Source organism: Puma concolor, chromosome A3 (genome assembly GCF_028749965.1).
Source record: "Puma concolor isolate L17-30 chromosome A3, mPumCon1.1.hap2, whole genome shotgun sequence".
In the NCBI taxonomy this organism is placed as follows: Eukaryota; Metazoa; Chordata; class Mammalia; order Carnivora; family Felidae; genus Puma; species Puma concolor.
The window spans coordinates 52,784,397-52,798,842 of record NC_141669.1 but is presented as its reverse complement, the minus strand read 5'-3'; the positions used below and the strand labels follow the sequence as shown (position 1 = coordinate 52,798,842).

The 14,446-nt window shown below is 48.6% G+C and overlaps 1 protein-coding gene across 23 annotated transcripts in view; it reads left to right on the top strand.

The window, feature by feature from the left end:
- DYSF (dysferlin) overlaps positions 1-14,446 on the top strand; it is a 229,649-nt gene that overhangs the window by 91,068 nt on the left and 124,135 nt on the right. For 14 of the 23 annotated variants that reach the window (XR_015249117.1, XM_086700880.1, XM_086700876.1 and 11 more), the window contains 6 exons: positions 634-716; positions 8,163-8,204; positions 9,839-9,954; positions 10,475-10,588; positions 12,044-12,221; positions 12,784-12,908. Coding sequence is in view for 22 of the 23 variants with exons in the window: in XM_086700880.1 (XP_086557006.1) it covers positions 634-716; positions 8,163-8,204; positions 9,839-9,954; positions 10,475-10,588; positions 12,044-12,221; positions 12,784-12,908 (658 nt within the window). In the remaining variant the exon portion in view is untranslated. The remainder of the gene's footprint in view (positions 1-633; positions 717-8,162; positions 8,205-9,838; positions 9,955-10,474; positions 10,589-12,043; positions 12,222-12,783; positions 12,909-14,446) is intronic. The other 9 variants (XM_086700874.1, XM_086700888.1, XM_086700884.1 and 6 more) reach the window with 1 other exon arrangement.

Here is a 14,446-nt window from a genome sequence, read left to right as displayed (position 1 = left end):
CCTCTGAGCCTCAATTTTCTCATCTGTGCAATGGAGAGGATAATAAAAGTACTAGTTCTTCAAGGCTGTTGAGAGGATCCTTTGAGATAAAGGAGGTTGAAAGTGCCTCGTCACATATAAAGTCAGATACAAAAAGTAATCCTGCATTAGCTAATATAAGCTAATTTAATATAAGCTAATATAAACTAATTTAAGACTGTGGCCTTGGAGATAGCTTCTTCTTGGGATGCCCCATTTTCTCCTGGCCTGGATATTTCCTGAGCTTCTAGAACCTTGCTCAACCTGGGTCTGGGGGTCTGGTTCCCAGAGCAGCCTCCTGCTCTCCTGCCCTCCCTCCTGCCTCTGGCCTCTTTCCTTTCAACCTGCAGATGTCTCCCCAGACATCCAGGCTGGCAGCCCAGTGTTGGTTGGCTGATGGGATGCTGGTGGTTGGCCAGATGGACTAGTTCCCTCAGAGGAGTCTTGAGCAACACTTCCTTTCCAGTCTCTTCTTCCCTAGGATTACCAGGCCTCAGTAACATACCCAGTATGAAGACTGAGACCCATAAAGATGTATAACCCTCTCCTTCCTGGGTGGGCTGTGGCGTGCAGTCCCCCTCCTGTGTTCAGGCCCTCTCTGCCCTCTTATTCTAGGGACCGCCTCACCCACAATGACATCGTGGCCACCACCTACCTGAGTATGTCGAAAATCTCTGCCCCTGGAGGAGAAATAGAAGGTAAGTTTCCCTCCCTTGTTCTGTCCTCTGGTCCTGCACACTCTCCCCTGATCTACCCCTACCTGTCTTATACCTGTAGTTTTGAGAGTGCAGAAAAGGGAATATTAATTATGAGGACTTTGCAGCCCATTTGTCATGAAGAAGGGCTGTGGCCAATGAGAAAGATGGCCTTACAGACACTTAGGATTCTCTACACCTCGGCGGGTGGGATACATCACTGAATGGTATAGAGAGGATAATTCCCTCCTGCCGATAACATGGGTGGCTGCGGCCATTCTGTGCATCAGGTTCTGTGTTGGCCAACTGTGTTCTAGGCGTTTCTATTTCGAAATAGCTTTCATTGGTCAGTGAAAAAGTAGGCCATGATCATTTTGTAAAATTTAAAAAATAATTAATGAAGAAGAATATAAAATTTGACCCTAAAATTACCCATATGCTTACCCCCCAGATAAGAGCTAATTATTAATATTCTGGGAGTTTTTTGTGTGTATGTATGCATATGTACATGAATGTGTCTGTATGTATACCCAGGTGTGTGTGCATTAAAAACTGTTTTGAAACAACTATTTTGAAGACTGCTTTTTGTCACTTGGCAATATAACATACATGTTTATTCATGTTATTAAATATTGTACAATAGCATTTTAAATGAACACCCATTGTCCACTGTGTGAATGTATCTTAATTCACATTAACTAGTTAATGATGAATATTCAGGTTTTCTAATTTTTCTACATTATAAAAAACTAATTTTATATTGAACATTTTTGTAGATGAATCTTTTATACAATTCATGATTTTTTTTTTGGATGAATACCTAGAAGTAGAATTGCTGTATCAAAGGATTTGTAAATTTTTTGAAAAGCTTATTTATTTATTATTTGAGAGAGAGAGTGTGTGTGTGTGAGCAGGGGAGGGATAGAGAGGAAGGGAGACAGAGAGGGAGAGAAAGAGAGAAAGAGAGAGAGAGAGAGAGAGAGAGAGAGAGAGAGAGAGAGAGAATGAGAATCCCAAGCAGGCTCCATGCTGTCAGCACAGAGCCCAACACAGGGCTCAATCACACGAACTGTGAGATCATGACCTGAGCCAAAATCAAGAGTTGGACCCTTAACCAGCTGAGCCACCCAGGTGTTCCAGGATTTGTACATTTTAAAGCTATTTGTATATATCAAAATTGCCCTTCAAAAGACTGAACTAATGTACCCTCTAATCACTCACATAGGCTTATTTTGCTCTACTTTCACCAACACAGGATAAAATAATGTTAAAAAAGAACTTTGTTAATTTGATGGTTGAATTTCATCGTTGTCTTAATCTTCATTTCATCAATAGATGGTTAAGTTGATGAATGCAACTTTAAAAATATTTTAATAGTTGTTTTATATTTACATATTACTTATGTATTTATTATGTATTTTATTCTATTATAAATTGCCTATTCATTGTCTTGGTTCATATTTCTGATAGTATGTTTGTTTTTTTCTCACTGTTTTGTAAGAGTTCTGTATATATATGGATGTTAACTTTTCCCCTGTTGTATATGTGGTAAATAATTCTTGTCTGTTTTATTTTACCATGTAATAGAATTTGATGTGTAGATATATAAAATTCTTATGTAGCTAAATCTGTTAACCTTTTCCTTAGCAAATAAGGCAAGGATCTAACATTACTTATTTCACAGTTGTTCTTTGGTAATACCAACACTGTATATTAAATAATCTTTTCCCTATATTTTGGAATGCCACCTTTATCCACTACCAAATTCTTAAATGTGTTCTTGGGCCTGTTTCTTGATTTTCTATTATCTTTAATTGGTATGTCTGCTTGTTATTTCTTAGGTTTTGGTATCTGGGTTATGCTGGCTCTATAAAATTAATTGGAAAGATTTAAAGTCTTTTCTAACATCTGGAGAAGTTTATATAACATAAGAATATAGTCTTTTGAGGGTTTGAAAGAATTCACCCATAAAACCAGATGGGCTAGGTGCCCTTTTTGAGTGGGTATAGTACTAGCTCTTTAAAAACTTCTCAGTTTCTCCTGTGACCATTGTTATTTTTAGCTTCTTACTTTTACTATAGTCAATTTTGATAATTTTTTTTCCATAGAAAAGTGTTCACTATGTCGAACTCTTCTAATTTATTTACATAGTGTTGTATAGAGCAATCTTTTATAATTTAAACAATTCTCTCTACCTAGGGTGTTTTCCCTTTTCTTATTTCTAATGTTATGTGTTTGAGTTCTCTTTCTTTTTTTCTTGCTTAGCTTTGTTACAAGTCCCCTACCCCCGAACTTTGTTTCAAAGAATCAACTTTTGGATTTATTTATCAATTCTAATATTTTTTCTTAATTTTCTAATTTTTTCTTTTTAAATTTTGTCTTCTCTCATCTTTTTACTCTTTAACTCTCTTCAGCTTATTTTGTTGTTTCCTTTTAAAGCTTTCTAATTAACTTCTTGCGCTTATTTTCAAAATCTCTTATCTACATAATGATACGGTTTTTGTCCCATATGTCAAGCTTAGGAAGGCCTTCAGCAAACCCCAAGGTTATATTTAACTCTATTTTTAATTTTTTTTTACATTTAAATATTTAGTCTATTTTGCATTTATTCAGGTGCACTTTCTGAGAGCAGCCTGATTTGATTTTTCTAACTAGATGCTGCTTGTAGGAACGCATCTTTTTTTCTTACAGTTAAGTTACTTTGATCTAGCCAAGTGCGGGACTCTTTTCAGTGAATTTTATCTGAGTCGTGGTGAATTCTTAAATCTGAGTTGAAGAGGAATTTATTCTAACATTGGAACAGGAGCAGCTGAAAGCAGGGTGGGGTAGGGGATAAGAGCAGGAACTCTGGAACCAGGCAGCTTGGGTCCCAATTCTGCTTCTTTGTAGCTGAGTGAGTCACTCCTCCCCTCTCGCCAGGCCAGGCCTCATAAGGCTGTTGTAAAGATCCAGTGAGATTATAAATGTAACATTCTTAGAGTGTCTGGTATGCATGAAAACCTAAAGTAAAGTAACTTTGCTGTGTAGTATCATTATTATTGGCTTTCTGCACCACTAATCTGATCTTTCTCCCCTGTACCAGTTCTCCTTACTGCTTTCCATGTAGTTTAAAATTGGCCATCGCATTTTGAGTTTCTTGTCCCGCCTCCGTTCCCCTCTGTCATTCCTTTTATATTTTTCATTTTCTTTTTGGTCGGTTCTCTCCCAAAAGTTTTGTTTTGCTTCACAACACCTATGTCTTCTTGCACTCTGTTGAGAATTCCAAATCATTTCTGGAGACCTTCAGGTGAATGCTGTCTGGAATCTTACAGATGCTGCTTCTCAACCTTGGTCAGCACTCTGTGATTCTTCCTTTCTCCTTTATTCACTCTCTGGCAAGACCTGGTCAGTGCTGGTGCCTTTGTACAGACAGGGTGCATTGTTCTCTGTCCATTCACCTTGACAAATCTTTACTTGGAGCACAGGTTAATGTGTCTAGTTTCTGGAAGATTCCATCTGGTACTCTTAAAGTTGAGCAATCCCCTTCTTCTACATTCTCTGAAACATTAAAAAAAACCCACCTTTTAATTATAGAAAATTCAAACACACATGAAACTAAAGAATTGTGCAGTGAAATTCCAGGTGTCCTCAGGTAGCTTTAATATCCAATTGCTCTCTGGCATTCTCATTTCATCATTGGTACTTTTAATCGGTGGAACACATAAAAACTGCCATCCATAAGACATTGCTGTGAGGGCCCTTCCTGCTCCAGCCTCCTACCCCCACTGACTGTGGAAACAATCATCCCACTTCTCTGATGCTGTTCAGATAATTTTTGAGAATGGCTATTTTGGATGTGCAGGTAGAAAGACTTGAGGGTCAGTGCATCATGAGGGTGGGGTGGAAGGGAGGGCATTCTGGACCCCTTGCAGATCGAAACTCCTGGTATGGAAGGAATCTTCTCCAGTTTTCTGATTGGTGCTGTCTCTGGCTTTAGAATCCAGGGGCAGACCCTTGTAGAAGCACAAAATGACCTTCTGACTGTTTCCTGATGGCTACTATTTCATGAGGCTACACCTGTGTCTGCTATTAGCTGCCTGAGGGAGAGTTTAGATCCCTCTCCCCCCAGTCAGTCTTCATTTCTGTTGGTGATGTTGGCCTTGATCTTTTTCAGGGTCACTATGAAGGTTTTAAAGGGAATGTGAGAAAGAGGTTTACTTGGCCACTAGATGGCGCTCAGGTCATGGGCAACCCTGCATGGGTCAGGGAGGCATTCCAAGGTGGGTTCAATCCTCTCCCGCAGATTGTTTTGGGAGTAAATGAGACTCTTCTTGCAACTAGCTAACCAGTTTTAAATGCGTTATTAAATAGCTTGATCTCTGAAACAATACAAGAGTTTAACTTACTGCTCAAAATAGAGCTGTTCTTCACAACTGCTCCAATGTCCCTTCTGGCAGAGGTGCGTCACTGAGACCCTGAAAGTTCGTATTTGCCTTGCTCCCTGCCCAGCTTCTCCCATTTGTCCTGAGGCCATCTCAGAACGTGTCACTCCAGTTTTCCTTTCAGCTGCTTGTGTTCTTTCTTCCCTTTAGGGGGTTCTATCACATCTGGGCGGTGCTCCACGCTGTTTTCTCACTGCTCTCAATACCCCGACTAAACCAAACTGTAAAAACGCGTTGTTTCTCCATATTCCTCTGCCCTCGTGGTTCACCAGGTTATCTGGCACAACCAGGAGTTTTTGTTTTCATGTTTTTGTTTTTATTTCCAGTGAGGACAGGACCTAACACTAGCCTCTTAAGCACTGCTGCCCACAAGTTTGCCTGGGCACACTTAAGTATTCCTTGGACCCTGTGCTCCAAAGCATTTAGTAAAAATTTTGTTTTCTAAAAAGGAGTGATTTCCTTAGAAGCTGCAGTTCTTCTTCTTCTTCTTCTTCTTTTTTTTTTTTTAAGAAGCTGCAGCTCTTTCGAAAGGTAACGGGCACATGAGGCCCGTGAAACCGACACAGACTCTTTTATAATTTTATACGTACGAAAATCATCCTACATCGACGGCATTTGGGTCCTACAGTTTTTTCCACAGCTAAGAAATCCATAGAGTTTTTTGTTTTTGTTTTTGTTTTTTTCCTTTGGTCTCTGGAGCACAGATGATGATTTCCCAGCAGTTCTCGGCTTCTCCTCCTGTCTGGCACGGGCTGGTGTCAGGCAGCCAAACTGTGGGCGTGGGAGATTGCTGAGAGAAGGAGCTGGCGGGGCTGGTGGCAGGTAATGGCCTCGCCTTCTCCAGAAGAAGACGTGGGTGTCCCAGGGCACAGCTGTGCTGTGTGGCTCACCAGGCCGGGAGGGCCTGTCCTTGGTCTTCCCCCAGGTGAGGGAGTTGGGCTGCGTGGCTCAGGCCGCCAAACTGGGAGTATTCATCTGTGTTTGGGGCTTCTACAGCCACGGTTCCCTGGGCTTAGGGAAAACACGGCAAAACCCTTGGATTTTGGCAGAAGGGTGATGAGGACTAAATAGAAGCCTTGTCTTAGGTAGCTTCGCTGGTCACTCTGCCCTTGACTTTATGAGTTGCCTGCAGACGCAGAGGAGAGAACCTGGGATAGGTCTCCTTGGCACCTGGAGACCTAGGATTCTGCCCCCAAATTAAGAATCGTTGGTCTAAATTGTCAGCAGGGCCATGTCTTACTAGGTGCCCAGCACTGTGCCTGATTAGGTTTGTTGAATGAACGAACGAACGAACGAAGAGATGAAGGAATTAATGAAAGGTGCCATTGGGAAATAGGCTTCTCAGCAGTCACCGCTTGGTCCTCCTGGACACCAGAGGCATGTGTTGGTCAGATGGCTGGTGGGGATAGGGGGACCTCGGTGTCTAGGTGGGGCACCGGTTTACAGCCAGGATTCAGAGTCAGTCTGTGGATGTGAAGTGGAGTTTGCCCCTGCAAGAAGCACATGGCAGTCAGAACTATGACCTCGGCCTCATTAGCCTGAGATAACTGGCCGGGTCTGTTTGTAATCATTTGAAAAGAGCTTAAAATGGAATCTGTTTCCTTCCGGTGGGTCCTGGCCGCGGCTCTCCTCGGGGCTGCAGCTGTACCCATGTGGGTCCTCTCCCTGTTGCTAAAAGCTCCCCTAAGACCAGAGGCCTGGCTCCTCCATGGAGGAAGACCTATTCCTGTGGATATGGAAATGGCCGTGAATTATGGTTTCTGCAGTCCTCACTTCTGCCAGCCGGCATTCCTAGCTGAGGCCTGGCTGTAGAGAGCTGCGGGACTGGGTCCCAGGGGCTCACCCTCCTGCTGCCTTCTGCACCAGTGGGTCATCCTTGTCCTCGTCTCTGGACTTCCATGCTCCCCTTCTCTCTTGTCTTCGCTGTTTCTCTCTCTGCTTCTATTCAGTCTTGCTTCATGATATTTTGCTCAACTCTTGGCTCTTAACTATAGCCATGAAGCTGTGGGAAAATAGGCATAGATATATATTTTAGGAGGAGACAAGTAGGCAAAGATGACCAACAAATGAAAATAATCAAAGATTTTACCACCATATCACTGGTCATGCCCCCAGACCTGGTTATGCTTAGCTAGTTGGAGGAGGAAACAGGGAGGGTCAGAGGGCAGGAAGAGGCTAAAATCAGAGAGGACCATGGAAGGAGACTGAAGGGTGCCCACTCCCTTGGGGGTGTCTTATATCTACCTCAGAAGTGAGGGACAGATTCTAAGAGCCCAGAAGGGTGCTAGAACATCTCCTTCCTTGCTTCTCTCATTTATGGAGACCCCTTACCAGAATGTAGGGGCATGTCCCAGGGTGTAGAACCTTCAGCTGATGGGCAGGGTCTGGCACTATGCTTCACTTGGAGTGGTGGGTGCCGGAAGCAAGACGCCAGTGCCTGCAGTTGTGAAAATGCAACATGGTGCTCTTGCTGGCAATACTGAAAATGGCCACTAGATGGAGATGTCGTACCTTGAAATGCCATTGCTCAGGGACCTTGGTCCCAATTGTTAACCTGCCTGTTAGGTGGAGTGCTGGGTATGCCTCACTGCCTTTCATGTTCCCCCCACCTTTCTTTGTGCCTGTGCTTTGTTTCTCTCACTTATTTGGCTATAATACAGGGGGAAAAAAAGCACAATTTCTTTTCTGTGTTGTTACTTGAATGTATTGAGTCAAGTTTCGGGTCCCATTTTCAACTGGCAAACAGAACACTCAGACATAGGTAGGCAGACACCGGTGGGGAGGGACCTGGAGGCTCATCTTGCTGCTGGGGGCTGTGTCTGGCTGGGGGTGGTGGTGCAGTAATGACTTAATTTGTGATAAATTCACAGGTGGGAGGGGGTTGGGGCCTTGGGCCACATCTATTTCCCACACAGGAGCCGTCTTTCCATCTGTCTGTCTGCCAACTCTCCATCCACATGCCTGTTCATGTAACCAATCCTCCCAGTCATGTCCATCTAAACCCCTTTTCCATTTCTTTACGCTTCAGAGGAGCCTGCAGGTGTGGTCAAGCCTTCTCCAGCCATGGACCGTATGTGCTTTCCTGGGGATGGCAAGGGGGTGGGCTGCGGGTTTTTAGCTGGAGGCCAGAGGGTGCTGGTTGCTGGGGATTATTTGATTTGCTTGAGATGGGACTGAGGTACACCACCACGGTCCCTGAGCTTACCTTTGGCTGTTACTTCTGTACCGCGGTTGAATATGAAAATCGCTTGGAATGCTTTAAAGACAATTCCCCATGCAACCCCTTCCTGAATCTGCTAGGCTCCAGCTCAGGCTCAAATGAGTCCACTCTTGCAGGCAGGGAGGGGGTGGGGCAGGGCCCTGGGCAAGGCATCTTGGGGACCAGGAGGAGGCCAGGGTAAGTGGAAAACTCTTGAAGTTGGAGTTTACAGGGTAAATCATAATGGAGATGATTAGTACAAATAATTAGTAAAGCTCATGTTAGTTTCCTTAGCCTGGGCCTCCACCTCTGTCCCAAATGCCAGAGCCCTGTCTGTGCTGGGGACTGGAGGGAGAATGGTGACAGGCGCACGGCAGCTGGCTCTGTGGGGAGGCATGCTCCTGCGCTCAAGCTCTGTCCCTGCCCACCCCACTTTACCCCAGGGTCTTGGCACTCAGTGGGACTTGGGCTTCACAGCTCCTGTCCTTAGGTCCGGCTCAAGCATTTTCCTGCTGAGGCCATTTATTTTGTACCTTCCTTGCCCCATCCTTGCTCATAAGGATTGGATCATCCCAGATGGCTCCTGCTCGCAGGCCCACTTCCCATTGTTGGCATTCTGGAAACAGCCTCTCCCCCCTTCTTCTGGAAGAGACACCTTGGCTTTTCCGGGTTCTCAGAATATTGTCCAGTGACGTCCTGTCCTGGGAAACTTGACCGTTGACTGGAAAATCATGCCATAACAACAGAGAGCCTCTGAGGAGACAGTGATGTAGAGAAAAGATTTCCCTCATCACTGGTGGGATTCTCCTTTGCACTGTCCTCCAACCTGTTCCACTGAAAGGTGGTTCTTTGTACAATGTGGGGAGGGAGACAGAATGCTGGAGTGAGTCAGAGCTGTTGGGTGATCTGTCTCGACTTCATAATGACGTGGTGGGTATGGGGGACACGTGCCGGAGGAGTGCCCTGTGGATTGGGACATCTAGCCAGGTTCCCCCCCACCCCCGGCTTCCTGGGTGATGGCTTCTCTGGTCACCAGACTCTTGGGCCTCCTTTGTGTGTCCCCACGCTCCTGTGAAAGAGGGAGTGGGGATGCAGGCTGGGGTGTGGCCTGAGAGGGGCAGGGCAGCGGAGGGCCCTGGGCCCCAGCTTTGCGTGCTGGCTTTGGGGTTAGACCAAAGTGCATGGGATTTGAGGTTAGACCATTTTGGGCCGTGCCACTTTGTCGTGATGTGTTCCTTTGCATCTCTGAGCCTCAGTTTCCTCATCTGTAAAATGAGATAATAAAAGTAATAACCATTTCCACATCTCAGCATAGTGGTGAGAATTAAAGGGCCTATGGGAGACAATGGTCAGTGTCATGATTCTTTATACACTTATGGGGGTTGCATCCTCTGCATGTTCAGGGAACTCAGGGCCAGGGATGGGCTCAGGCCTGAGGTTGGCTGGGCTGAGCACTAGAAAGCCACACCGGGCTGGCTCTTCTGATCCTCACCTATGTCTCCCAGTGGACGACCATCTGGGCTTCCTCCCCACCTTTGGGCCCTGCTATGTCAACCTCTATGGCAGCCCCAGGGAGTTCACTGGCTTCCCGGACCCCTACGCAGAACTGAACATGGGCAAGGTGAGCCAGCACCCCCACAAACCCACATCCCCAGGCCTGCATGCGGGGCTCTCCCAGCCTGGGCAGCGTCTGCTCCAGTCTGGACTCCAAGAGCCCGATGGGAGCCCAGGGCCAGACAGCGTCCCCTCAGAGAACCCTCTTTCCACCTGGCCCCCTCCTGGCTTCTACTTCCTTCTTACTCCCCTGCCTTTTGCTTTCCTTTCAGCGCCAGCCTAACAGCCACCCCCCTGCCCCCCGCCGCCGCCTTTTTCCTGGTCCCCCTGAGGGACCCAGGCCTTATCTGTCTCAGGTTTCATCCTTCCCTGGCTGGGTTGGAGTCTGGTACTGACCATCTGGGTGGCTTGTCATGTCCCCTGAACTCTCTGGGCCACCGTTTCCTTATCTGCAGAGTGATGGGGGTAGCCCAGGGCCTTCTTGGTTGTCTGGGAGATGAGCCCGGGCCAGATCAGGCCCCTTTCCTTCCTCTCCTCCCCTCCACCGCTCCCTTCTCTGCTTCTGGTGACCCAACCTCCCCTCTTAGGGGGAAGGTGTGGCCTACCGAGGTCGGGTTCTGCTCTCCCTGGAGACCAAGCTGGTGGAGCACAGCGAGCAGAAGGTGGAGGACCTCCCTGCGGATGACATCCTTCGGGTGGAGGTGAGGGGTGTGGCTCTGGAAGAAGCGAAGGAGGTGGCGACCAAATGGGGCTGGCTTCTATTGTCATGGTGGAGGAGGGCTCAGCTGTACCCACAGTCTGTTCCTTCACCCCCCTGGGCCTCAGTACCTAAGCAGTGAAATGGGAGTAACCCCACAGCTATCCTACCTTCCTGAGGGATATTCAGAGGCTCAAAGAAAATAAATGAAAATATTTTAAAAGTCTAGAGCTCGATGCAAAATGAGAAGTGTGTTTTATAACAATAATGTAAAGATAGCTAACGCTTATTAATCACTCACCGTATGTCAAACGCTACGCTAGTGACATTTGATGGCACTGAGTCCTCCCAGCACCTGTGAAGTGGCTGCTGTTAGTATCTCCATTTTACAGATGAGGAAACTGAGGCTTATATGTACCAGAGCAGCAAGCGGTATAGCTGAGCCTTGTGTCCAGGAGGCAGCTGTATAGGGTCTGTGTGGTGTTTTAAGCTTTCAGACTCTGTAGTCAGAAAGCGCTGGTTTGAATCCTTCTGTATCAGTTTCCATATCAGTGAAGTTGGGGTAGTGATTATACTTAACCTCATAAGATTGTTGGGAGAATTAAATTAATTCAAACCTGCATGCAGTGAGCAGTCAATAAGCGTTAGCTATTATTACTATGTACTTAGTTTTTAAATTTTTAAATTCATTTTGAAGGGGAGAGAGAGAGAGAGAGAGTGCGAACAGGGGAGGGCAGAGAGAGAGGGAGAAAGAGAATCCCAAGCTCTGTCAGTGTGGACCCTGACGCGGGGCTCAGTCTCATGAACCCTGAGATCATGACCTGAGCCAAAGTCAAGAGTCAGATGCTCAACTGACTGAGCCACCCAGGCGCCCCTCTATTTACACGATTCAAAAACCCAGTTGTGTAACCATCTTCTCTCTGCCTTCCGTGAAGGGGATTGCAAAGTCATCTTGGGATGTGTGATTGAGTGCCTGCCATGTCCTCAGTCCTGTGCCTGATGCCCAGAGGGGACATTCGTCCCAAACACATGGCAGCTTGTATATAATGCAGGGCTGGATGGTGTGGTGGAGACTCTGAGTGGCATGGGCTGGGAGCTCTGGGCAGAGGCATGGTGGTTTAGACCCTTTGGCCCCTTTCGAGTGGCAGATGCAGGCGACCAGGCATCCCCGTGGTGGCAAGGCCACTGCTGCCGGTTTGGATTGAGGAGCAGCATGACCTTGGAGGATCAGACGTTATTAGAGGAACGGGGCCAAATACACAGGCCTGGAATGAGCTTGCTCAGTTAGTAACCAAATCTGGGCACTGTTGCTTAGCTGGACCATTCACCGCCCATCTGTCCAGCCAGGATTTATTGGGCGCCAGTCACGGCCAGGGCCTGCCAGACACGTGATCCCTCCCCACCCCAGTGTCTTCCTTCCTGCTCCTCATGACCCTTCGGCTGCCCTTTCTGTTCCCAGAAGTACCTCCGGAGGCGCAAGTATTCCCTGTTTGCTGCCTTCTACTCGGCCTCCATGCTCCAGGATGTTGATGATGCCATCCAGTTTGAGGTCAGCATCGGGAACTACGGTAACAAGTTCGACACGACCTGCCTGCCGCTGGCCTCCACCACCCAGTACAGCCGGGCGGTCTTTGACGGTGAGGCCAGAGGCTGTGCGCCCGGCTGGGACCCAGACCACAGAGCAGGGGCTGAACCCTCAATACGGTTTCTCACGGAAAGCTGCCGGAGGCCCACGCAAAGGCCCTGGCCCATGCAAACCTATTTGGGGTGACTCCCAGCTCTGTCCCCCTGTGCTACCCCCCACTCCCCGCTCACCTCCAGGTGGGTCCCTGTTGCCAGGGCCACAGATGGGGCTCCTAAAACTGGCTGTGGTCGGCGTTGATGCTGACCTACGGCAGTAGTCAATTTCATGCTGGCTTGGTGTTGAGGTTTTGGAGAGCGTGGGTTTCCCAGGGTCCTTCTAACAACCCCTTTGTTTGGATGAGCTAAAGAGCCCTAATGAGAGCAGCTGCTGTTTGTTCCGCACACGAAGGGAGCTCAGACCCCTTGTTTGAACCTTGGGGAATATGAACCACATGTGTATGTCCAAGGGAGTTCTCAGGGGGAAGGAACAGGTGCCTGAATGTGACCCACCCTGGGTCTCTTTCCTACCCACCCCTGTGCTCCTGGCTCAGTACCAGGCCCTTTGCATCCTTCCAGGGTGCCACTACTACTACTTGCCCTGGGGCAACGTGAAGCCCGTGGTGGTGCTGTCATCTTACTGGGAGGACATCAGCCACCGAGTCGAGGCTCAGAACCAACTGCTCAGGATCGCTGACCGGCTGGTGAGTAGAAATTGCCTCACACCTGCACACACCTTTGTGCATGCCCTCTGTCCCTGTGGGGGCCTGTGGATCAGGGAGAGGGAGTGAGAATGATCTGAGGATCCCAGACTGAGGTAGGAGACGATGCAGAGAAGGAGCTGAGTGGAGCCACGCTGAAGCAACAGGATGGAGCCTTGCACCCATTCATTCATTCATTCATTCATTCACCAACTGCCTTTGACTCTGACCACATGCAGGGGTTTGACTCTGACCACATGCTGGAGGCTTGCAGCCACAAGGTAGACTTGAACAGAAATGCCTTCGGGAGTCAGTTGAGTGAAGGCAAGCGCAGGTTCACCCCACACCTCTCATACAGAGGTTCCAAACTGAAGTGCAGGTGACACTCTAGGAGAACCACGGGAATGGATGGGGGCTCAGAGGAGGGAAAGGGCCAAGGAGCATTGGGGGGGGGGCATTGCAGAGGCCGCGAGGAGATGGGAGGCAGGAGCCCTGTTAGGATGCCATTGAGGTAGTCCGGAAACGGTGATGAGGTGCCAGGCAGGAGGGACCTCAGGAGCAAAGCTGCAGGACTTGGGCTAGAAGGACTTGGTGGCTGGGGACTTGGAAAGGCAGGGAGAAGTAGTGTGTATGAGGTCAGGCAGTGAGTCCTGCTTTGGATGTGACCAGGGGGCCCTCTGGGGGTCTCCCTGTGGATGCTGAGAGCTGAGGGCCTGGCATTTGGCCAGAGAGTGGAGGACATCAAAGTGGACACAGGTGTAGAGGTCAAGGGCGTGCAGCTGGTGATCCTGGTGGTGGCCACGCTGTTTCTGTGCGTGCATGGAGGCTCATCCACAAGGAGGGTGGCCCATGGGAACCTCGGGGAAGCAGGTGCGGCCACGCTGCTGGAGCAAGCCCGGGTCAGCGGGGTGGAGGGAGGGGGTTGCAGAGGCTTGGGCATGTCTGTGGGTGTGGAGGTGAGCACAGTGAGGAGGATGGGGGAGCGGTGTGGGGGGCAATTGGGGTCTTGAAGGGGCAGGGAGGGGATACAGGCCTATGTGAAGGCATGGTGGCCAGCCTTCCTGAGACTGGCAGCTCTCGGGGAAGGAGGAGACCAGCCAGCGCCCAAGTTCTTCAGGGCTTGGTGTCCATGTTCTACAGGTCCAGACTCCTTGGGGGTCAGCTGTTGTCCCACAAGATGCTCCCTGAGGGCCTGGACTGGGTGTCCTTCCCAAGGCCTGTCCTCAGAATGGCATGTGCTCAGGGAGGCTGACAGGTGGGGAGGGGACCTGAGAGGACTCAGGGGTGAGCCCTTGATCTGACAGGTATTCTGTGAGAGGTCTCTGTCTCACAACTCAGGGCTGAGGCCCGTGGAGATGGCTGTAGAGGAACCCCAGGAGGAGACGGATGTGACCTGGGAGGGACTGGGCCGTGAGTTTGGAGAGGGTACTCCCTGCTATTGGAGGTTGTCTGAGTGTTCCTGAAGAAAGGGCGGGCAGATTGGGAAGGGATGGGCCCTTCCAGGTGGGGACTGGTGTGGACTCAGCAGGTCCCTCGGCTGT